This window comes from Myotis lucifugus, unplaced genomic scaffold (assembly GCF_000147115.1).
Source record: "Myotis lucifugus unplaced genomic scaffold, Myoluc2.0 scaffold_216, whole genome shotgun sequence".
In the NCBI taxonomy this organism is placed as follows: Eukaryota; Metazoa; Chordata; class Mammalia; order Chiroptera; family Vespertilionidae; genus Myotis; species Myotis lucifugus.
In genome coordinates this window covers 987886-1011503 of record NW_005871264.1, presented here as the reverse complement: position 1 = coordinate 1011503, position 23618 = coordinate 987886, and the positions used below count along the sequence as shown (strand labels likewise).

General features: G+C 42.9%; 1 protein-coding gene across 2 annotated transcripts in view; it reads right to left on the bottom strand.

The window, feature by feature from the left end:
- CRYBG1 (crystallin beta-gamma domain containing 1) overlaps positions 1-23618 on the bottom strand; it is a 70565-nt gene that overhangs the window by 29560 nt on the left and 17387 nt on the right. For both annotated transcript variants that reach the window (XM_014463663.2, XM_023761757.1), the window contains 6 exons: positions 18391-19958; positions 10886-13250; positions 7808-7855; positions 7602-7720; positions 5620-5785; positions 2677-2816 (listed from right to left, as the gene is read on the bottom strand). In XM_014463663.2, the coding sequence (XP_014319149.1) occupies positions 2677-2816; positions 5620-5785; positions 7602-7720; positions 7808-7855; positions 10886-13250; positions 18391-19958 (4406 nt within the window). Of the gene's footprint in view, positions 1-2676; positions 2817-5619; positions 5786-7601; positions 7721-7807; positions 7856-10885; positions 13251-18390; positions 19959-23618 lie in introns of those variants that run through there.

Below are 23618 nucleotides of genomic sequence, written 5' to 3'. Positions count from 1 at the left end.
GAGTAAATGACTGAGCCTGTCTTCCTTAGCTAAATAATGGTGTTAGAACAGATGGTCTTTATGCTTCCTCTGAAGTCTACCCTCACCTCTGGGATGATGGCTACTGGCATTAGTGAGCTATTAAAATGAAGGTTTAAAAACAGATTACACGCAACAGAATATGAAAGGAAAAATGTATCTAGAGATCACTCATTTTCCCAAATAAAACTATGACAAGTAATACCCTTGTTTTGTATATGTGTATCCAGAATAAACAGGCCTGGAATAAATCTCCTACAGACATTTTTAAAAGTTCCTTACACAGCAAAGATCTTTCTTATACCAGTTCAGGGGACTGGAGCACCAACAGAAGCAAAATGAGCTCAGCTACCTATTACCAGAGAATTCTCCGAGCCCCTCAGGACTGGCCTTGCAGATCTGTAAGAGCGCTAATGACCTGGCCCCACTGCTGACCTATCAAGTTCAATGTGCCCAAACTTTGAACTGATATCCAAGACAGCTTTCTGTTCTCCTGGAGGCAACAGAAATGAACAGCCAGAGAAAAGCTGTCCGTGCCACGCCAGCCCGTCAGACCCTGAAAGCTGTGACAGGCTCTAACTACCACCCACGAGACAAGTCAACTTATTCTAAAGTGCAGCTCATTAGGCTTCCCCATAGCCCAAGCCTGAGTCAGCAAACCTTCCGAAATGAGATTAAAATATGATGGCAGATGCCTATTTCATTCCTCTCTAAGGAAAGTGATATTCTCGACATTCTTACTTTAGGTCTCACTGATGTGAAAAAATTAAAGGCACTAGGAGATGAAGACTTTTTATCTTTTTTTTTTCCCTTTTGTTTAGATCCCTCCTTCTCTTCCCAATCACTAAATATAGAAGTGGCCAAGGCTCAGATGGCTTTTCTGTTCTTTACACTCCCTCCCTCTGAGGTCTCCTCAGCGCATGGTGTGCATGCCTTCATGCCTGAGGACTCTAAATTTACATCTCCAGCCTCCCTCCAGGACTCCAGCCTCAGAAACCCGGCCTCCTGCCTGGCCTCCACCCTCAAAGAACAGCTGGCATGTCCAACCTCACATCTCCAACACTGAGCTCGGGCACTGCCCCTCCTCGCCTCTCCTCCAAGTCTTCTCCAATCTTTATTGATATTTGATTGCTGGGCTATTATTGATGTATAGAACAAACAATAACACTTGGGTTAGTTCAGGGGAGGCTCTTTCAAACTTTAACAAAAGGAACAAATTTAATGAACTAAAAAGGTGACCCCCTTGAATAAATGATGTGACTTATGCTCCTGTTTCAAGATTATGACAAATGCTGGGGTCCCAAACCCTGGGTGTTTCTCAGCCCCTCACACCTCACAATCTGTCAGCAGATGTTGTCAGTTCCACCTTCAAAATGTATCCAGAATCTGTTCATTTCTCACCAGCACTGCTGCGCCATCCAAGCCACCAAAACCTCTTGCCCACATAACTGCAACTGCCTCCTAACTTGTTTCTTTGCTTCCGCCCTCGCCTCATTACAGTTTATTTTCTATACAGCAGTTAGTGACCTTTCCAAAACACAGGTGAGACCAAACTCCACCAGTGATTACCCACATCCCTTCAAGTCATCTAAAATCCATCCCAACGCCTAAAAGGCCTGACATGACGTGACGCCTCTTCCCCTGGGCGTCCTGGCTCACTTTAGTGCCACATGTGCCTCCTGGCTGTTCCCTGAGCATGCCCAGCAGGGCTTTGCAAAGGCTGTGCTTCCTGCCCAGGCCACGCCCCCTGCCCCTCCTCCCTCAGCCCCAGGGCTGACTCCCTGGCTTCCTCCAGGTGTCTGCTTGGCTAGTTAGACCTTTCCTGACCGCTTTAATGTAGCATTACCACTGTCCCTCTCTATAACTTATGTCCCTGTAGTATTTACCATCTGACACATGACACATGCATGTCTTATGCAGACCCCATTAATAAAAATTTTTGCACATTCTCTGAATACATGAGTATTTATAAATTACATATTACCACTGAACATATCATGAATTTATTAGAAAACATACACAAAAATGAAATTTTAAACGGAGATTTTAAATAAAATATAAAGAAACTTTAGTATTTGGGGCTGGGCTTTTTTCTGTGTCTCAATGGCTGCGTTTCACGTGCCCTAGGCTGTGCACTCCACTTGACAGACCCCATCCTTCAGTCTTGCAGCCTGCACTTTCTATCCTCGTTTCTCCCCCATTTGAGATATTCTCATTTCCTTCAACATACTCTTGCAGTTTCCTGTGATTTGTGAAATCAACATCCTAGGGGCTTTGGACAGCATTGTGTGAAACGTGAAAGGAAGTGCCACGTGCGTTGGCCTCTATCCCAGCTGAAACATCAGGGGCACAGGCTTTGAACGACCAGGAAGGTAAAATCTCCTACTCAGCTTTGAATGAATCAGGTTCCTCTGTGATAAGGAAATCCCCACATTGAAAATGCATTTCCCCCTTACTTTTCCCCTAAGAAATCATTGTAAGAGCTGTACAACAACATCAGAATTTTATGTGCCTTATTAAACAACAACAACCCTTTTAGTCAGTAATTAATCACTTAGCAACACAACAAATTAGAGACAGAATATTTTAAGTCTTCTTTCCAGTACGACACTCACTAAAAAAGCTTCATTGAAATTGTACTTAAAATAAAGCACTTACGTGCCCCAATGCACTTTCATGGAACAGGTTTTCTGCATTACACCAAACCCCTGCATTTCTTCAGTGTCATCAAAGTAGGAATGGACGACTCCCAGCCCTTCTCGTTCAGTAAATAAGTCAATGTGACTAACTCTGTAATCCTGAAAAATAAAAAATACATGTACATACATAATAATTACACCATGAATGTAACTGTACAGTAAGCCCATTTTCCCCAAAGTATTAAAATAAGCTTTAAATATACACATACCTTTCACAGAGCACCTGCCATTTTATCCCTTTCCTGTTTTCACCCATGACTTAATAATAGGTGGTCTTGTGGGGCGGACACATTGCTTTGATCATATATCCGAGTTTTAAATTCAAGCAAAGATCATCAGAAATATATTTAACTAGAGTTTTGGACATATTTATTTCTCTCATCCTCACTGGAAAACTCCTGGCTTTCCTTAGTGACAGCAGTTTTAGTTTAGTTTAGTTTGTTTTTGTTTTGTTAATCCTCACCAGAGGATATGTTTGCCATTAATTTTAAAAAGAGTGGAAGGGAGGGAGAGAAACAGAGAGGGAGAAACATCGATATGAGAGAGGCACATTGATCAGTTGCCTCCCACATGCCCCCGTCAAGGCCAGGGATCGAGTGTGCAACCGAGGTATGTGCCCTTGACCGGAATTGAACCCGCCACCCTTCAGTCCGAAGGCCAAAGTTCTAGCCACTGACCCAAACCAGCTAGGGCAGGAGTTTTAGTTTCCCTGCTCTGATGTGACCACCCAACTCCAGAGAATCAGGTCTATAGAGTGGTTGTGCCAGGAGTCTTCCTCCGCTGTTGTTCTGTGCCCTTCCATCCCCCATTGGAAACGCTCCTTGACTGACCAAACTCCTCTGATGCCGGTCTCGTCTGAGTACTGCAAAGGCACAGTTATGGTGATTCATAAATCTCTGCACTTTGATCACTGTTCCATGCCCTGCATGTCCACAGCCCATCAAACACTCTTCAAAAGGCCTCTCCTGGCTGAGTGCCTAAGTGCTAACCAAATCTCTCTTAATATTTGATTGCTTAGCTAGATGAACCGATGTACAGAAGAAACAATAACACTTGGGTTAGTTCAGGGGAGGCTCTTTCAAACATTAACAGAAGAAACAATGACTAAAAAGGTGATTCCCTTGAATATTTGCTGTGACTTATGTTTGTGTTCCAAAAAAACATAAACAAACTGTAATAATAATAATAGTTCATGATAAATCAGGAGCCATAAAAGTTTTCCTACCCTTTAACATGACACCCTTCGTAAAAATTTACCCCAGGGAAATAAAGCAGAAATGTATCAATTACTATGTGCACAAAAATGTTCATGCAGCGTTATTTAAAATAGTAAAAAACTAGAAACAACCTGAAGCTCCACAGAGCGTAGAAAGAAAAAATAAATGATGGTACAACACTTCAATGGAAACCCCAAAGGATGTAGACATGAAAAGCATTAACTTCATCAAGTCTGCTGTTATCAGGCAATTTCCCTTCCCCCACCTTCTTGAATGCTCCTGAATCTCCACCCCACCAGATTCTGATACCTCCCTCAGCTGCAAATCAGTGAGAGATGTTACCAATGGGAGTGTGATCTTCAGAAAAATTGTATGGAAAGAGAAAACGGACTGGGAACTAAAGTGTTAAGTGAAAAAAAGGAAAAGAGCATTGTGCCTGTATTATGATAGCAACCACATTAGAATATCAAGAAAAATTCATGTTAGTGGGATTTGGATGATTATTTTAAAACACTACTGTATTACCAATATTCTTTCAGCAATAAATAAAAACTGCAAATAAATTATTCCACTGTGCCATTTTTAAAAGGGGCTCCTCATGTCTTTCTTAAGCTTTATCACATTATGCACTTATATAAAAAGTCTTACTCATTCTTAGTCGTTCTCATTTTAGAACATTCATTTTCTCCCTATTGCACCCCAACACCCATCTCTATTACAAACACAGTTTTAATTTTCCATTTGGAAAGTACCATTAATTACATTTTTAAAAGGTAAAAAGGGTAAAGAATCATCAAATCTCAACAGCCACAAGAAAGATGCTGCTACAAAAAGGAACCAAGGAAATTTTACCCAATCCATAATGTAGCCTCAAAGACTTATTTTTTTAAAACCCCAGAGCCGAACTATCAACTGAATTATTTATTTTTCCCAAATAGAACTTTTCTAAGCCACTCAAAGTAATCAGAACTCACTCAGTAAGCAAAAAAACAACAACAAAAAAACCCCCCACAAAACTAAATAAAAGAAAAATCTGTTCATTCATAACTTATCAAAACCAGGTTATTATATAAAATACACTTGGAAAAGGGATGGGGAGGCCAGGCGTAAAAAATTAACCTTCAAGGTTTATTGTGAAAAAGGTGACTAACCAATGTTTCTTTTCTAATTCATTTTTTAAAATCATTATTTTGACATTATTTTATTTCTTCTTTCCATTTTACAAAATTTCTTGGGGTGAAACTGGTTAACAAAATTATACAGGTTTCAGGTGCACAATTCTACAACATATCATCTGTAAGTCTCCGTCCATCACCATTTATCCACCCTTTACCCTTCTTCACCCCTCCCCAGTCCCCCCTTCCCAACAGCTGTCAGTCTGCTCTCTATCTATGACTCTGTCTCTATTATGCTTGTTAGCTCATTTTGTTCATTAGATTCTACATATGAGAGAAATCATATGATACTTGCCTTTCACTTTATGCTAAGTGAAATAACCCAGTCTTTTCTAATTCATTTAACGTGTACAAATACTTATAAAAAGAATATCCATAAACACCAATCAAATATTTTTCCCAACCACTTATTCCATAAAATGAACTTTTCTTTCAAAGTAAGACTCATCCCTGGCATTCAATAAGTATTTGCTGAATGAACAGATGGATTCTGGTTTTCCCATAACCTACCTGGACCACATGTCTGATTGAACCAATCACCACAGGTTTAGGAGACTCTTCCTCCTCTTTTCTTTCCAAAATATCATCTATACCCCAGAGACCAGCAAGTTCCAATTCTCCTTCTTCTAAGGGGATGGAGTGCCCTTCAAAATTTGGTTTCTCGTACAAAATCCAACTACGAATAAAACACAGCAAAACTATTAGCCAGGCCTGGTGAGAGAGGTTTAGGTTACTCAAATATTCTGGGTAAAAGCCACCATATATAAAACACATTATGGCCAGTTCTCTATCAGTGATTGCAATTGGCCCGGTCATGTGTGGAATGGACCCTCAGGCTGCTGACTGTGAGGATCAGCCCCACAGTGTACGAGCTGCTGTGCAGGTGCTGACCATACGAAGCGGAATTCGCCTCAGCAGGGTTTAGTGCCTGCCGAGACCTCCCTTCCCATATGCTGCTTATGAGGTTTATCGGATCCTGTGCTGGTGTCTGAAGCTGGCCACTGGATGGGTCTCTGGTGCAGGCCAATGTCAGGCCCTGTCTGTGCCTGGCCCTCGGCAGCCTGTGTGGAGCCGTCTCCGGTGGCTTCTTCTGTAAATCCCTGGTTAAAGACTCCAGCCTTCAGTTGTTATTCAGGATGATTCTCCTTTAATTTAGTTGCAGTTCCAGTGTGGTCATGGGAGGAGGTGAGTGTAGCTTCCACCTACTCTGCCACCACCTTGAAATCCCTTCTCACTGTGAAAATGTATTAACCCTCCCTAACCCAAAAATTCACTAAAATTTAGCTTCTGATAATTCAAGAATTATATCAGGACCTTAGAGAACATTCCACTATCAATATTAATGTCCTAGAGATACTAATGTTCTATAGAATTGCCAGTTAGTGGAGACTTAAAAAATGGATATATTGATATAAAGAACTACAGATGTTAATAAAAAGCATTTTAAAAAAATATCCTTCACAACAATATCCAAACACTGAAGAAATACTTCACTTCAGTACAGGTGTGGTTTACAATTGTTCGTATGAAAAAAATAAAGTAATAATACAAACATAAATTGTATTTTACTCACAACTGTAAACCTACTTTTGCCCACCTGTATTATGCTTTCAAGAAGAGGGAAGCCAACAAAAATTGCAAAAAAAAACAGAACTCTTTTATTAAAAACAAAATTGTTATACAAAAATGTTAATGTTATTTTCAGTCTTCAAATTTAAAAACAAAAGCTAATTATATTTTCTAATGAATATGTTGGATATATAAAATATCTAAAACTTTATAGGAAAGATGCTGCATATTTAATCAAATGGAGACCAAAAGAAAAGCTTACTAATTTTTTAAACCACAAATGTCAAGAGCCCTATCTCTTTATTTCAAACAAGTTTACAGATAGGTACCAAAGATAAGTATTCATGCCTCATAAGTAAATTTTTTAAATACGTTTCTTAATTCAACTTCCTTTATATGTTCTAGAAGCAATTAAACTGGTAAAAGAATTTTTTCATCAGCTTCTTTACCACCTGTTATCAAAAAGTTGGAAAATAACTTCTAACTTCATCCTTCACTGAACTATTGTATAAAATGTTAGCAAAATGTCTTTCCTTATGGAATTTAAAAAACTCTACCAACATAACTAGTATAACTCTTATCAACCTCACTGAAAGTTCATAAGCCAAATAAATGTATATCATGGACTCCGATGTCCATTAGTCCAAACCAATGTTATGCACACGGGGATACATGGGAAAGAAACTTAAATGCTACACTTTCCTGATTTTTCTAACAAAAATATGTTTCATTCCTGTAATCAGAAACATGATTAAAAACCATATTTCTTTGTTATGAATTCCGTTTAATATTCACTGGGACTAGTACTGTCTGCCCTTTACATTGCTAAAAGCATAATTTTAAGTAAGGACTGAGGGCCGAAAAGGTAATGAAAAATGTAAAATGTAAGCCCTATAGCCAGGAAGTCAAAGAGCCATTCTTACCAGCCTCTAACAACTTTCACAAGCACCACCGGCGAGAGGCTCCACGAGCTACAGTCCTCGGTGTCACTGAAGACTTCAATGCACGCCTCGGAGACCTCCGGCTCACTGTAGATCACCACCTACGAGAGAGTGGGAGTGGTTGCACTTCTTACTGTACATTATCAGACAAAAATAAAAGCTAGACTAGAAACAGAAAATAATCTTACCTTTCCAGGTCGGGGATTGATTTTATTTTGGACACTTCCTCTAAGCGTCTGTAATCAGATGAACAAAAACACAACAAATTATTAAACTTTGCGTACCAGTCCTCATTTCTCCTCCCATGATCCTTTGAGTATGATCATATTCACCTCACAATCTGCCAATTTTGAAACAAGTCTCCCTTGATCTAAGTTATAGTAAAAGTCTCTTTGAGTCTATACTATTAAGAGCTTCCCATGCCCAAGTGAAGTCGCCGTTTCGATTTCTCTTCACTTACTAGTAAATGCCTAGGCTATTTTCACCAATCTAGAAAATTTAGGCCTCAAGAGTCAGACCTATGTTTTATATGAATTTGCAGAATAAGAACTCAGCAGATTACAATTCAAAATATCTTGGTATAATCTCAGATAAAGAAAGAGAAAGTATAATGTATTAATCACTTATCTAGAATGAGCTGAATCAATTTTATGTGTTCATATACACCTTATCTGAATCTATACAGTTTTTTCATAGTAATATCTACCATCACATAACAACTACTAGTCTAAATAGAAACATGTTGATGAAGCCCTGTCCGTTGTGGTGCAGTCAATTGGAGTGTCGTCCTGTACACCAAAAGGTGGCGGGTGCCATTCCCAGGCAGGGTACATACCCAGGTTGCAGGTTTGATCCCAGGTAGGGGCGTGTATGGGAGGCAACTAATCAATGTTTCTCATATCGATGTTTCTCTCTCTCTCTCCCCCCTTTCTCTCTGAAATCAATAAAAAAACAACAACACAACAACATGCTTATGGATTATTTCACAATGTACCTTGTACATAGTATTTAATTACTCCCTTTTTGATAGATAAAATACAAAGACCAGTAAAACCAGAAATGCATAACACAATAAAAATAATAATTATACGTGTAAAAAAAGGATAAAACATGGACTACTTTCAATGCTGACCAGGATATCTACTCTAAGGACTGCCTTTGATCTGATCACTCTTTCATCATCCCAGAGTAGAACATGCCCAAGAGACCAGATGAAGGTCTCAGGAAAGCATTTTTAGAAATCAAAATGGCATTGACTTATTTATATATACACATTAGAAATAGATAAGCTGAAGAAAAAGCCTAAAAATTAAGACAAAATTCAGGTAACACATAGAAGATAGAATAGTTATATATAATCAATAAAGCCCCAAAGCTAAAGAAAAACAAAGGGGGGTATACAGCACTTTGTTTCTCCTTTTTATCCCATTTTGGCTGTTTTTCAAGAGATTCCTCAGGGAAACTGTATATTCTGTTGTCAGACTCACCAGACTGTTGTCAAATAAGAGAAGTGACCCAAGAACGATGAAAAAGAGAGAATAAGGCTGTCATGAACAGGAAGTAGACCAGTGGAAATTTTGTGATTCAGAGAAATACTTAAACATTTTATAATTTCTCTGAGTTATAAATTAAGTGCTCATATGCAGTAGTGGTTCCCAAAGAGTGATCCAGGGATCCCTGGAGGGCTCGCAAGGTACTTTCAGGGAGTCCACAAGATCAAAACTATTTTCATAGGAAGAAGAGGCAATTTACTTTTTTCACTCTCTTCACCTCATAGGATACAATGGCATTTCCCTGAGCGTCCATGACATCATTGCCATGATGGCTAATGAAATGTACATCTGTGTGTTCTTGTGCCTTTTTACTTTTGTCAGTGTTAACGTCTAACATAATAAATTCTGAGAAGTAAAACCCATGTGAACAAACGCTCTTTGGAGTCCTCAATAATTTTTAAATATAAAAGCATCCTAAGACCCAAAGTTTGAAAACTTTTGAAAAGAGGGATCTGTACCTTGCCGGAAACCCAACTATATATATAAATTTTTAAAATATCTTTTTATTGATTTTGAAGAAGAAGGGAGAGGGAGAGAGAGATAGAAACATCAATGATGAGAGAGAATCATTGATTGGCTGCCTCCTGCACCCCCCACATAGGGGATCGAGCCCACAACCTGGGCATGTGACCTGACCAGGAATCAAACCGTGACCTCCTGGTTCATAGGTCGAGGCTCAACCACTGAGCCACACTGGCAGGGCCCAACTACATTTTTTTAAAGAGCTTCCAGAATTACATTCTAAGATAGGCTTGCAGTAAAAGCCAATACAACAAACTGAAACATGTGGCAGTGCCTCGGACATGAGGGAGGGTGCCAGGTATTTTCTGCTTGGATAAACTGTTTCAGATGATGGTCTACACTTGACAGATGGCCTGGATCATAGGGTGGGCAACAGGAATATAGAGGTGCATTCATGTTTCTGGGCTAACAGAGCTGACCTCTAAACCTTATATTCTGTTTTCCTCTTTCATTGTCTTCCCTCAACTTGAGTATCAAGCTTGGTAACAGAAAGGCACAAATTCACATCAAAAATTGGATTAAGAAAACATCAGCAGTCAGACAGAAGAAGATGGAGAAATCATAATTGTTGCTCAAAATCATATTTTGCTGCCCTCTCTACAATATTCAAGGAAAGAGTCAATGTAGCCCCAAATTTTTTACTCCTCAAAGCCTTTGTGGGAAAAAACACTCCCCTGATGAAAAGTAATTCCAAATAAAGAGAAAATACTTTCTCAAATGCATAGCAGACATCTTTATTGCTACTTATGGGAAGAAAGAGTGAACCTCACAGCACAAGAGAAGGGATTAGGAATAAGGGTAGCTGCTTCACAAATCTTCAAAATTCTAACTATAGTACTGAGCATTTTTAGGCAAAACTAGGTAAGAAAAAAAATCTTGTCTCTCTCTGAACTCTCAAGGTATTTTATCTATACCTTTCCTAATACAGCATATAAATTCACAAGTACCTTAAAATATCAGTAACTTGTTTTCCCTGCTAGACTACAAATATCTTGAGAGCAGAAGCTTAGTATCTCTTTCTTGGACCCTAGCAGTCCCTTGTACATAGGTTTCCAAATATGCGCTCAAGAAATTAAAAAATGATTGTGTACAGCATAACCATTTCTAAAAGAATAATATGAATTGTTCATTGTCCCTCTCTCCTCTCACTTTATAAGTACCCCAAATAAGTGATCATATGTTGCTACTTACTGTTGGATCTGACAACGGCATTCCAGAAAAAGAAATGTTTGGGTCAAACCGTCCGGATTTGAAAAGATCCATGAAGTCTGTGTCACTGTTCCCATAGCTCAGCAAGTTCGATGTAAGAGCACTTTCAACGTGATTAACCTTTTCCACATCATCGCTGTTCTTTGGTTTTGAAAATTCAGAAAATTTTGTTTCTGGCAGGTGTAGGTTGCTTCGTGAATCCAGATCTTTTTTGCTTTCCTCTTTTTGCAGGTATTTTTCCATGTAGCTTGGACTTTTCAAGCCCGAATGAGATGTATTTGACGAGTCGAAATTGAAGACCTTTAAGAAGTTGTTGGGCGGAAGATTTGGCTGTTCTTTTTCTGAAGAGCAGGGTGGGGCACCCTCAGCCACAGGCGGTAACACAGGAGACCGAGAAAGAGAAGTGTTCTGAGAAGAGCTGAAAGTTGTGGTCATAGCATTGACTGACGTTACGGAGGGAGAAAAGATTTTGTCTTGTGGTAAAGAAGACAACATGCTTGAGAAAAGGGCACTTTTTTCTAGCCTAGATCTCTTAACTCCACCATTTGTGACCTCCCTGTTCTCCTTGTCGTTCACTTCTGGGTTCGCCAGAGGCCCATCTTTCCCGTTCGTGTGAGCATGCAAGGACTTGAAGAGGATACTCTGTTCGGTGGACATGCGTTTGGACCTCAGTGTGGACTTTGGGTCTACATTCTGCATCAGCTGTAAAGCCGGTGACATTTCTGGCAGGCTTCCCTTTTTCTTTCCCAAACCAACGGTAAACACGTTGGGATCAAGCACCTTTTCTAAGTGGTCCTCATGAATAGGAGGCATGACAAAGTGAGGGGTAGGAGAGTTTGGCACCCTGGCTTTCTTCTTCTTCTGAGGCACACACACAGTGCTGTCCATCTTTTTGATAATTTCAGTGAATTTTTCCATATCAGAAGAAGAATCAAGTACACTATCATCACTACCACCAGAGACATTCAAACGACTGGCAGGGCTGTCCTGGCCATTCACAACACTTTGATCTGGCCTCTGAGGAGTTTCTAAATGGTTTCTGCCACCAGGGGAGTGCGTGAGGCTGGATTCAGCCACCAGGAGTGCTCTGTCGCCCTCACTTTGAGCCTGGATAGGCAGAGTTTTCTCTGATTCTAGCGGCATGACTTGTGGGCCAGATTTTGCTGCATGTTCCTCTTTGCAATGAATGTGTTTGGGTGATGTGCTCTTATTGCCCAGTACTTCCTCTTTCTGGGGAGCACAACTTGCAACGGAAACCACTTCAAGTTCATTATTGTGACAACTTGGCAACTGCACTTCTCTCACTTCGGAGCTATCTGAGATGATCTGGGAGCTTACATCCTGGGTGCTCTCCACGGGAAGAACGAAGGACCTGACCTGGACCAGGACCTTAGATGGACTCTCAGTTCCCACAGCTTCTGGGCTGTGCTCTGTGGACAAGGGAAGGCTGACTTCTCCTCCTCCTCCTCCTCCTTCTCTTCTTCCTCCAAGTTTGGAGGGGGGCATTTTCTCATGATCCAGATGAGACACAGGCAAGATACATCCACTGTGGTTTTCTGATACTTTTAGATCAGCGCACGGAAAACTGCTCACGGGAGCTTCAGCACATGCGTCTTTGGGCACATCCACAGGAATGGGTGCAGGCAGTGACTGAGGCTGATTAGATGACTCAGCTGGGGGCTGTGAGTCAGAAAAAGTATCCTGTGGTTTTGGTGTGGCTGTTGGTGAGTCTCTGGTATCAAGAATGGAGGGAATGTTTTGTGAAGTCTCAGTCCTATTTTCAAGTACAAGTCTTTCGCTGTCAGCAGCTTTTGAGTCGTCCTCTCCTAAGAGTTTGTGGTCCTTGACAGGAATCAGAGCAGTAGCCACTGGTTCAGAAGGGCAGCCAGCATCTACTTGATCACCATGCTTAAGCTGAGGACCAAGAGCTTGATCCTCGGTGGGCTCCCCTTCCATTCCTCTTCCTCCGGGACCCCTGGTTGCTGGGAGAATCTCCTCTTCAGAGAGAATAACTTTGGTTTCTGCAGACGTTTCCTTCACCAGAACACCATTGTGGTGACTACCTGGCATTACTTTCTTTTCAGGTTGCTCCATTTCCTTGGGTTTTTTGGCTAAATTCAGCTTCGCCCTCCCGACAAATGTTTTATTAGAGGCAAGGGTGCTCCTTGTGCCTCGAATGTCAGCGTGTCTTGGGCTACTGTTTGCCCGTTTGTTTTCAAATAAGGAGATTTTGGTGGCAGTGTTTCCTTTATGAACTGGCTGGCTAAATGGACTATGCTCATTTCCCAAACTGTCAAGATTCTTAGGAGATTTAAGATTTAGTTCCACATTTTTAGGCTTGGCAGGGCTGCAAGAAAAAAGCAATATGATACAGTTACGACCTAGTTTTAAGAAGTGAACATATCAATTTATTATCCTATATAATAATTGTCCCTTCAACCAGGAGTTTGACCAGGGGGCGGGGCCGGCTGGCCAACCGCCCACAGCCCCTCCTTGCCCCCCCCTCCCCCGCCTCCACGATCGGCCTGATGGGGAGGGCCAGACCCCACCCATGCATGAATTCGTGCACTGGGCCTTTAGTAAAACTATAAAAAGCCAACATTTTTCTGGTATGTAACTTAAAAAAAAAAAAAGAAACAGTTTTTAAACAATCCTAAATATGCTATCAATTATTTTTAATCAATGTTTTGCTTCAGTGTGAGGGGTAAGAAAATTATATAACTAAGAAAGTCTAGAGGTGGGAGGTTAGCAAGTTTATTGAGTACCTGGTATGTACATACAGTGCTTGGCACTAGAGTTATGACGTCTTAGGGCCTCAAGAACATTAGAACAAATTTAAATATTTAATGCACTCCCATATTTTAAATACGTAAATGATTTCTCTAAACATCAACTGTGTAATTTTTATTTCATCATAATTTTTTATATTATCCTAAAAAACTAAGTTATAAAAAATATTTATCTATTATTTACCTCTTTGGATATTTTATTTCCACTATCCTTCCCCCATACAATTTTTATCTGATTATATAAGTATGCACACCACAGAAAATTTGGAAAATATAAAATATCACTCATAATCCTACCATTCAGATATCTCTGTTAATATTTTAGACTATGTTCAGTCTTTTTATATGTAGTTAAATAGTCTTAATAGAATTAAGATTATTCTCTTCATAGAGTTTGATATCTTGTTTTTAAAAATAAGATTACTTAACTTTATATTTAACATTTTTAATATTTCAAGTTACCAAAATTTTTATTTGAAAAGTTTTATGAGCATCTGCTTAAGAGCCCGTCATATGGATGTACCATAAGTACCTATCAATTAGTCAATTGTTGGTTTTGTCACCATTTCTTGAGCAAAGTGGGTCTCCCCCCTCAGTCTCCTCTCTTGGGTGTAATTACCCCCCTAATGGAAATCGTAAATCTTTGAATGTGCACACTTTTTACTTTTTGTCCTTAGCTGGCTCTGGTCCTGGCTCTTACGCTAATTATCTATGTGTACTTGGTCAAGTTACTTTTACTCTTCGAACTCTACCTTCTCTATCTGTAAACAAAAACTAGATAGTTTAGAACAGAGTTGGTTCCCCCATCCCCCCACCCCTTCGAGGAGTTCTCTTCAAGGGCTGCAGTTGGGAACAGTAGAGACTGAGGGATGGGGCTGTTGGCCAGCCACCATCCTTTCAATCAGAATCACTCTACTTATCTGTTTTATATATCACTTTTATATAAGCTTTCCTAGAAGAATGGACTCCAAAGCTAAAAAACCAAACAAAACCAAAAATGTCTAAACTAGTGGTCTAGTGGTTTATAAAATGGAAGAGATAATGACCACCAACATTCGCTGACTGCCGAGCCCTGGAGAAACACTCTCCATGGCTTGCCTAAGCGACAATGTGATCCATTCTCTGTTAAGATGAGGAAGTGGAAGCTTAGAGAAGGCAAGTAATCTGCCTGAGGTCACACAGCTAGTAAGTGGCAGTGCCATGATTTGAAGCCAGTTGTTCTGGTTTCAGCTGCCATGCTCTCAACCACGCTACTATTCTGCTTCCTCAGAAAGGGTCGGACAAGACTCGCCTCAATGACCTCCTTAGGATCCAAGGAGTCAATGACTTAACTCTGTAAGATAAAGTAATCACACTTTATGAGGCCACCACGATGAGAACACAAAGTGGAGAAGCACTGAAATCTCCCACTGTCTTCCACATGGACTCACTGCTCTTCAAGAAAGTTGGGCCTGAGGAGCCTTTTGAAGGAACGGAAGATATGACTTTGGGTGAGCCACCTTATCCTTGTAGATAAGATGAGAAGACTTGAGAAGTCTTTCCCAAATGCAGCATTAAGATTTTATGTTTTCATTTTTTAAAATGTTATTTAAATACTAAATTTGATATATTCCCATTAATTTCTCCCTGGCTGCTTTCCCCCAAATCTCCATTAGATATTTAGGCTTGCACACTGTGGGCCCGTATCTTAAATTTAAAAGCATATTAACTTATCAGCACTTCCTTAAAGATAAATTCTAAAACGAGTAAGATGATTAGAAATAGAAAGTTTCCAATAGAAAGCTATCATGAGGGATGTTCACATACCAGGGAATATACATTTAAAAATTCTCACTAATCATCTCTAAGAACAAACATCAAAGTGTATCTTATGAATGTAAATGGAAAATGCTACAAGTTAGCCAACAAGCTACCTTAAGAACAGGAAACATCTGCACATTAAAGATTTACACCAAGATCAAAATACATTTTTACAACCAGACTTTCTGTGTTATTAACTTCTGCTACCAAGAGTCACTGCAATTAACCTAGCTCAAAGTGATTAAAAGACTCCTATAATTCATGTTGTAATGCCTTCATTACAATGTGAGGAGAAAATAATGAAGTCTAAAAAGCTATGGCTATAATACAAGAGGAAAATTCTCCTTATTTTAACTACACCATTTTAAGAATCTCAACATTCAATACTTGGTAGAGAACAGAAGATCATTTTTCTCACAACTTCAAGAAACATACTGCTTCATAGTTATTTATTTATAATCCTCACCTGAGGATATTTTCCCACTGATTTTTAGAGAGAGTGGAGGGGAGGGGGAGAGACACACAGAGAGAAACATCGATGTGAGAGAGACACATCAATTGGTTGCCTCCCACATGAGCCCCAACTAGGGAAGGGGATCAAGCCTGCAACTGAGGTACATGCCCTTAACTGGAATTGAACCCAGGACCCTTCAATCCGTTGGCCAACGCTCTATCCACTGAGCCAAACCAACTAGGGCCATAGTCATTATTTTGGGGGGAATATAGTTTTAACTCTAAAACTTCAGATTCAAATTGTTGTTATTTTCTAAATAATCTGAGTTGCCTGGCCAGTGCTGCTCAGTGGTTGAATGTAAAACTATGAACCAGGAGGTCACAGCTTGATTCCAGCCCAGGCTGCCGGCTCAGTCCCCAGTAGGGGGCATGCAGGAGGCAGCTGATAAATGATTTTCTCTCTTTTATGTTTCTATCTCTCCCTCTCCCTTCTTCTCTGAAATAATATATATGTATATATAAATATGTGTGTGTGTATATATACACATATATCCTATATAATAAAGAGCTAATATGCTAATTAGACCAAACAGCAGAATGACCTTCCGGGCAACCTTCTGATCAACCTTCCAGACGAAGCCGGGTCTGCGAAGGCCAGCCGAGGCTTCGAGGGGCTGCAAGGGCCAGCTGAGGCAGCAGGGGCTGCGAGGGCCGAGCCCCTTGCATGAATTTAGTGCATTGGGCCTCTAGTGTATATATAAAATAAAATAATCTGAGTTAACGTATTTTCTTGAAAGGCAATCAAGGAGATGTTAAAGGGTTTGAAACACCCCATCAGTCACAGAGAAAAAACTAGAAATCATTATTAATTTTCCATTTCAATAGTTTGCCAATTCACCAAGTTGAGGCCCTTGTGGAAAACAAAATTAAATAAAGTGTCTGGCAAAGGAAAACTTTTAGGTAGAAAGTAATTAGTATTGAGAAAAAGACACTTGGTTTAGTTCTATTTCAGACAACAGCACTTGAAGAGTTTCATTGTAAGATCCGCTTGCTGGGTTTGTTTACCCTGCTCCTGAACAGTGTAACATTTCTGGTTCTTCCACTGGTGTATTCCCATTGGCAGACAGGGGAAGCTGAAGCGTCCTCACCAGGTACACTGCCACTTTTCTCTGAGGCTCACACTAGGAGGTCTGAATGTTGGCACACTGGCCTTCTACAAATAATGGGCATCATTCACTCAGGTTATTTCTCCACCGCTGCTGTTACAGAATAAATAGCTGACTAAATCAAAGGTCTCCAGGTTCGAAGCTGGTGAGGTGGCTCAACTTATTAAGCAGACTTTCCTCTCATGTGTTTACCAAACAGATCTCCTACTCTAAAGCTTACTTATCCAAGAAGTCAAATAGAATGGTCTATTTTAGTTTAAAAATGACAATGTTGTGAAAATACCTCTTTTAAAACATGTGTGAATGCAGGAAAAATGTAAGCAGTTTAGATAAACACTCATTATTCACATGTGCTGACTGGGAGATGGAGGAGAGTGTGGGAAGGGGGAGGATCTTAAAAGTTTTATATTACCCTCCCTATCCTGTCCACTCATACCACTTACATTATCATCAAGGCACAAGTCCTCCCAAAACACACACACACACACACACACACACACACCCAACACCAACAGTGATTTTCTCCTTTCTTTTGAACATCCCCAACTTTTACAGATGGTAACACCCATTGGCAGTTTAATCAGAAATCACTTCATATTGTTATTTGATTTGTCAGCATCTTGTGTTCCAGACTGAGCCATAAATTTTTCAAGGGCAAAATACTGACTCATAGTTGTGGGTTCCCCCCCCCAACCCCTCATAGCTCATAGCACAATGCCATGCACAGAAGGTACTCAATATTAGAAAAATCAATCAACTTAACAGCAAATAGTCGGTTGTTGAGCCTGATTCTTCTGTGTCTTTTCATTTAGCAAACAGTCTCCCAGTAAGACCACTGACCTTTCTTAAAAGTATCTATGACTACTCTTAAACTCACTCATGTCAAAGCTCCTGGGACATACTGGACATATTAGTGTTTGCTCCATGTTTTGAAAATCACTGCATATGTGTTTTAAGAATGTTCTGCCCAAGAATACCAGCGCACATTTTGAATAAAGAATAAAATTCGCTTATGTCAAGCCATACAGTCTTCTATCACTTATGAGCCTCAAGAGATACCTCATTTTTACATTCATTTAATTAAAACTGGAATTAACAGCTGACCATACTCCCGAATGCGTCGTCTTAAACCTGAACTATGTGAAATAGCTCTTCACTACCTTAATTTCAACACAAGAGAAAATTCAGCGCACAGATATTCTTCCACTAACACCGATCGGCCACCGGCACGTGCCTCTCCGCCCGGTCCAACTCCCCAGCCAGTTCCGCGGTTACTTACAGGGTCACTTTAGTGGTCACCGTCGACCTGCCCGCCCCGAAATGGTTCCTGGGCTTCAAGCCCTCGGCGTCAGGGCCTCCAGACGATCTGCCCAGCTCTTTGCTCCGACTTCCCTCTCCCCGGCTGTCGAAGTGGTTGGGGAGCGGCCCCCTCTTGTGCTCCGGCTTGATCTCCGGCAGCAGCGAGCTGCTCCGGACGGTGAGCTCGCGGGGGATGACTCGGGGCGCCTCCTCCCCGTTCTCCCCCGCGGCAGCCTTGGCAGCGGGGCTGGAGTCGGGCGCGGGCGCCCGCCTGGGCGGGGACTCCTTGGCGGGAGCCCGAGGGCTGCCAGCGGACGGGATGAGCACAGCTTCGGGGACGCGGATCTTCCCCCTCCTTTTGGTGGGGGACGTGGCCGGCAGAGGCTGCTTGCTCCGTTCCGGCTCCCCGCGGGGCTGCCCTTTGGAGCCAGGGCTAGACTTGGACTCCGAACTGGCCGCGGAGGCAACGCCCCCGTCCGGGGCCGCCCGGGGAGATTTCACTTTCTTTTCCGCGGAGCCGTTCTCGGCGGCCGCGTTTGGCGCCACCTCGTAGTCGAACACCGAGTCGTCCCTGGCCGCGCCGTCCGGCAGCGCCGTGTCTGGGCTCGGAGAGTCGGTGGATTTCTGCGACTTCCTCCGCCTCCCTGGTCTGCGGCCACTCGCCCTCTTATCCATGTCGTCCTGATCGTCCCAATCTTCTGCCCCCGGAGCGATGACGACCGGCTCGCCCACCTGCGCCCCCTCGGTCTTGCTCAAGTAGATGTCCAAAGTTAACACTTTAGCGGGATGGGCGCGCTCGCCCGGCCGGCACACCTGTCCTCCGGCCCTGTTCTCCGCACCTTCGGCGGGAGGCTCACCTGGCGGAGCAGACGCGCCCTCCGGGGGCTGGCTGCGCGCGTCTAGGCGCTCCGGGGAGCCTCCCTCGGCACCCACACGCGAGTCTCTGTCAGCGGCCCGCTCCGCGGTGGGCGACCCTGGAACTCCCCCCGCACCCTGGGCCGCCTCCTGTGCGCCAGCAGCGCCGGGCAATGCGTCCTCCCCCGGACTGCGGGCCAGCGTCTCTGCGTCCTCTCGCCTGGGGGAATTCTCTAGAGAGGAATGCAGCTGCTTGGCAGCGGCCGTGGCATCTGGGAAGGGCTCTCCCTGTGAGTGCACAGGTTCTAATTGAGGTGATTCATTTCCAGGGCACAGTAGCCCCGCCGCCGCTGCACGGCTGCTCGGGCAAGGCGACAGGTGGGCGTCCGGGGGCGCTACCTGGACACAGGGCTCAGAGCGCTCGCCCTCAGGCTCCTGGGGCTGCTCCTGGGGGAAGCCCTCCCCGCACCTGTCGGCTGGCTTTGCTGGGCTGCTGGGGGCCGCCCTCTTCTCATCCTCTCGCGCAGGGAGCTGGGAGGAGGGTGCGTCTTTGGGAGAGGCTGCTTTGGCCTGGGAGCTGGTGGGACTCTCTAACCCGTTCCTGGTGTTCCTTCTCCTTCCTGCGGCGAACAGATTGCCAAGTTTCCCCAAAACTGGCTTCCTTTTGTTCTCTTCTGGTGGTTGTGCTCTGGACTGAAAAATAAAACAGAATGGGGGAGAGAAAAGATGAAAAGCTGTTTTCTCCCCTTTTAGTAGTAAGTACATTACAGAACTACAAGCCAAAGTGATCATAGACCAGACCTTCTAACTGAAAATGAGAGATGAGTTTTATTACATTCTTCCCAATCAAAACTCTGATTTTACTTTTCAAATTTTTCTTTTTTTAATATATTTTTATTGATTTCAGAGAGGAAGGGAAAGGGGGGAGAGAGATCAATAATGAGAGAGAATCATTGATTGGCTGCCTCCTGCAAGCCCCCCACTGAGGATGGAGCCCACAATCCCCGCATGTGCCCTTGACCAGAATCAAAACGGGGACCCTTCAGCCCAAGGCTCTATCCACTAAGCCAAACCGACTAAAGCTTACATTTTTCTTGAATGCCATCTATGTTTCGTGCTACTTAGAATCTACTTTAACGATTCTTGTGTTTCACAGGAAAATTCTGAAAGTCCAAACAATCGCATACACAAAATAACACATTCCCGGGTCTCTCTAGCTTTTGCTTTTACCTCCTCCTCAATAAAGATGCAATTTCAAAACAGCCATGCTTGACTATATTAAAGACAAAAAGGTATCTTAAGACAGATTTTTTTAAAAACACCCCCCTTTCTTCATAATTGTAAAAAAAAATTAAAAATCGCGCGCGCACACACACACAAACACAAAACAAGGCGATTGGAGCACCTGAGCCCGCCCTTGTCCAAACCAGCAGTTCAAGGTGGGCCGGGCCTGCGTTCTTCCAATGGGAGTAACGCGGGCATTCAAACGCCACTGATCCCTCAAGCAACAGGTCCAAAGACCTCGGAGTTCACCGGAGATGCTGTTCAAACGCCACTGGTCCCTCAAGCAACCGGTCCAAAGACCTCGGAGTTCACCCGAGATGCTGTTCCCCGCGGGAAGTTCCCAGGGGTGTCAATACGGAGAGCACCCGGGGGAAGGAGGGCAAAGGTGGAGGGCGACCGCCTTCGCATCCCCTCCGCTCGGGCCGGGCCTGGAAGGCGTGCGTGGACTGAAACGCGCAGCGCTCTGCCCATGCAGACCTCAGCCGGGGCTGGTTCCCCACCACCCCAGTGGGCACCCGGCGCGCAAAGGGGTGAGCCCCAGAACCCGACCCATCCATAGGACGGGGGCCCACGCCGCCAGCGATGATCCGCACGGGTCCGGGGAAGAGGAAAAACCTGCCCCTCTTATAGAGTCTAGGCTAGAGCAAAATGGTCAGCACCTGGTGCCGCGCCGGAAGCCAGGAGAGCGCTCAGACCAGATCAATAAAAGCTAACCAACCAATGGGCGCCGCGGGGAGCCAGGGTTTGCCCAGCTCTGGGAACGGGTGGGTGAAGGGCCTGAGGAGAGGGCAGGAAGGGGAGGGAGAATGGGAGCAAGAGCGGCGAGTTCAGCCCTTGGTCTTAGCTAAAGCCAAAGCTACACGTGTGGCTCCAACTTAAGAATTTCCTCTTCTACTTCAAACCCAGGAGCTAACTTGAGCCCCACCTTTCCTGGAAGGTGAACATTCAGGGACAGTTTTTACAATATTGATTGTTTACAGGGAGATTCCCGAATCACTCTTTCAAGCAAGCTCCTTTTCATTTGACTTATACTAGCATGCAGCCAGGGGAGTTTGGGAACGGTGGGAAATACGAAAGACTGTAAAATAAAACATGGAATTAACACAGTCAACAAGCATTCATTGACCTGTCTTGGCACTGCAACGTCATGAAATTCTTCAACAGCCTAGTGGGATGAGGTTAGTCCACAGTAGAAATAAGGAAAGTGAGGCTTGGTCAGGGAAGAGACTTCAAGTGTGTGCTAGGGGTGTGGGAGGTGGGGGGAGCAATACAGTCAGTATTCAAATCCACCCCTGCTCATTCCACTCCACCACAGGGACCCTTTCAGAGGATGTGGAGGTACAGTGGGCACCTCTGAGAAAGATTGCAGGTATAGCTTGCAGGCCACAGACACCCAGAATCGGCTCCTGAGGAAGTGCTCATGAATCAGATTTAGTGACAAACCCCATTCTTCAGGCTTGAGAAGCATCTGGTGGGAGCTTTGGAACTAGACAACTGCTGCAGGACAACATGGGCCAATGTAGCAGCCACTGAGAAGATATGTTTCTAAAAATCTAACCATGCCCGGGGGGTGTGGCTCGGTGGTTGAGCATCCACCTATGAACCAGGAGATCACCATTGGATTCCAAGTCAGGGCACATGTCTGGGTTGCTGGCTCCCTCCCTAGTAGGGGGTGTGCAGAAGGCAGCGGGTCAATGATTCTCTCTCATCATTGATGTTTCTATCTCTTTCTCTCTCTCCCTTCCTCTCTGAAATCAATAAAAATATATTTTTAAAAAAACTAACCAGATTTTGATTAATAATTCAATTCTTCAATAGTTATATATATATAATATAGGAAGGATTCACCATGTAATTAAAATACATTAACATATTTCAACTTCCTAAAGAATATATTTGGATTCTACATAAGTCAACGGTATTACATGATTTTTAAGTACTGTAATTTATGCCTACTGAGACCTCCTTATTCATTAAACACTTGCTAAGTGATTTATATAGATTCTCATCTAATCCTCCTAACAGCCCTTAAGGTAGGCAGTCATTGCCAAGGTTACTTATCCTTACTCAACCAGTTGTCTTTCTAACTCTGGAGTTGTTTGTCCATGCTGCCTGGCAGGCTTCAAACATATCCTGAAGAAGTAGCAAGGAAAAGTTTGAGTCTACCAGTTTTGGCTCAGTTCTAGCCCATGTCAAAAGAAAACGCCTGTGTATGTATTATTCTGTCCTGCTAATGATTTTGCAATCCATTTTCCCATGCAATTGAAAGACCTAATCAGCAGTCCTCTCAGCTCAATACAGGCTCTTCCCCACCCCCATTCCCACCCCTCCACCCCCGCCAACTTGGTTATAGCTGCTTTTTATAAAACCAGTTGCTCTTCAGAATTCAGCTCATCAACTACTTGAGTCCTCTCTTTATCACCTGCCAAGCTGTTCTAGCTATTGAACTTGCTAGAACTGCAGAATTTTTTTCTTTATGCATGAATGTTCACAGTAACTTCATTCATAAGAGTAAAAACTGGAAACAATGTATATGTCCATCAACTGGTAAATGGGTAAATTATGGTACATCCATACAACAGAATACTACTCAGCAATAAAAAGAATGGAACTTCTGAAACATGTAATGACATGGATAAATATAAAAGGCATTAAACTAAATAAAAGTAGCCAGACTCAAAGGTGGCATACTGTGTTGGGGAGCACACGAGACTTGGTTGGAAAGTTTGTAAGGAGGACATTCTGAGAAAAGAGAAGTGTGTGGAAGGCCGCCTGCCCTGTTCATCGGAATTCCGACTTAGGGGAGACTTAGGGGAGTGTCGAAGGCAGTGCCCCTAATTATTCTTTGACCTTTCCCAACAAGTCTGTGCATGTGTAGACCCCCGGGTGTTTACTGGAAACCTTATGCTTAATCCCTGGATGCCCCTGCCTAGAGGACAATGTAAACACATGTGTCCTCCCAAGATTACTCACCCTACTGATTGTACCTAAAGATAAAAATTCCAATAAAAGCCTAATGAGGCAGGCAATTGAGGCTGCTAGGACCCTTGAGCCAGGCAAGCCCCTTAG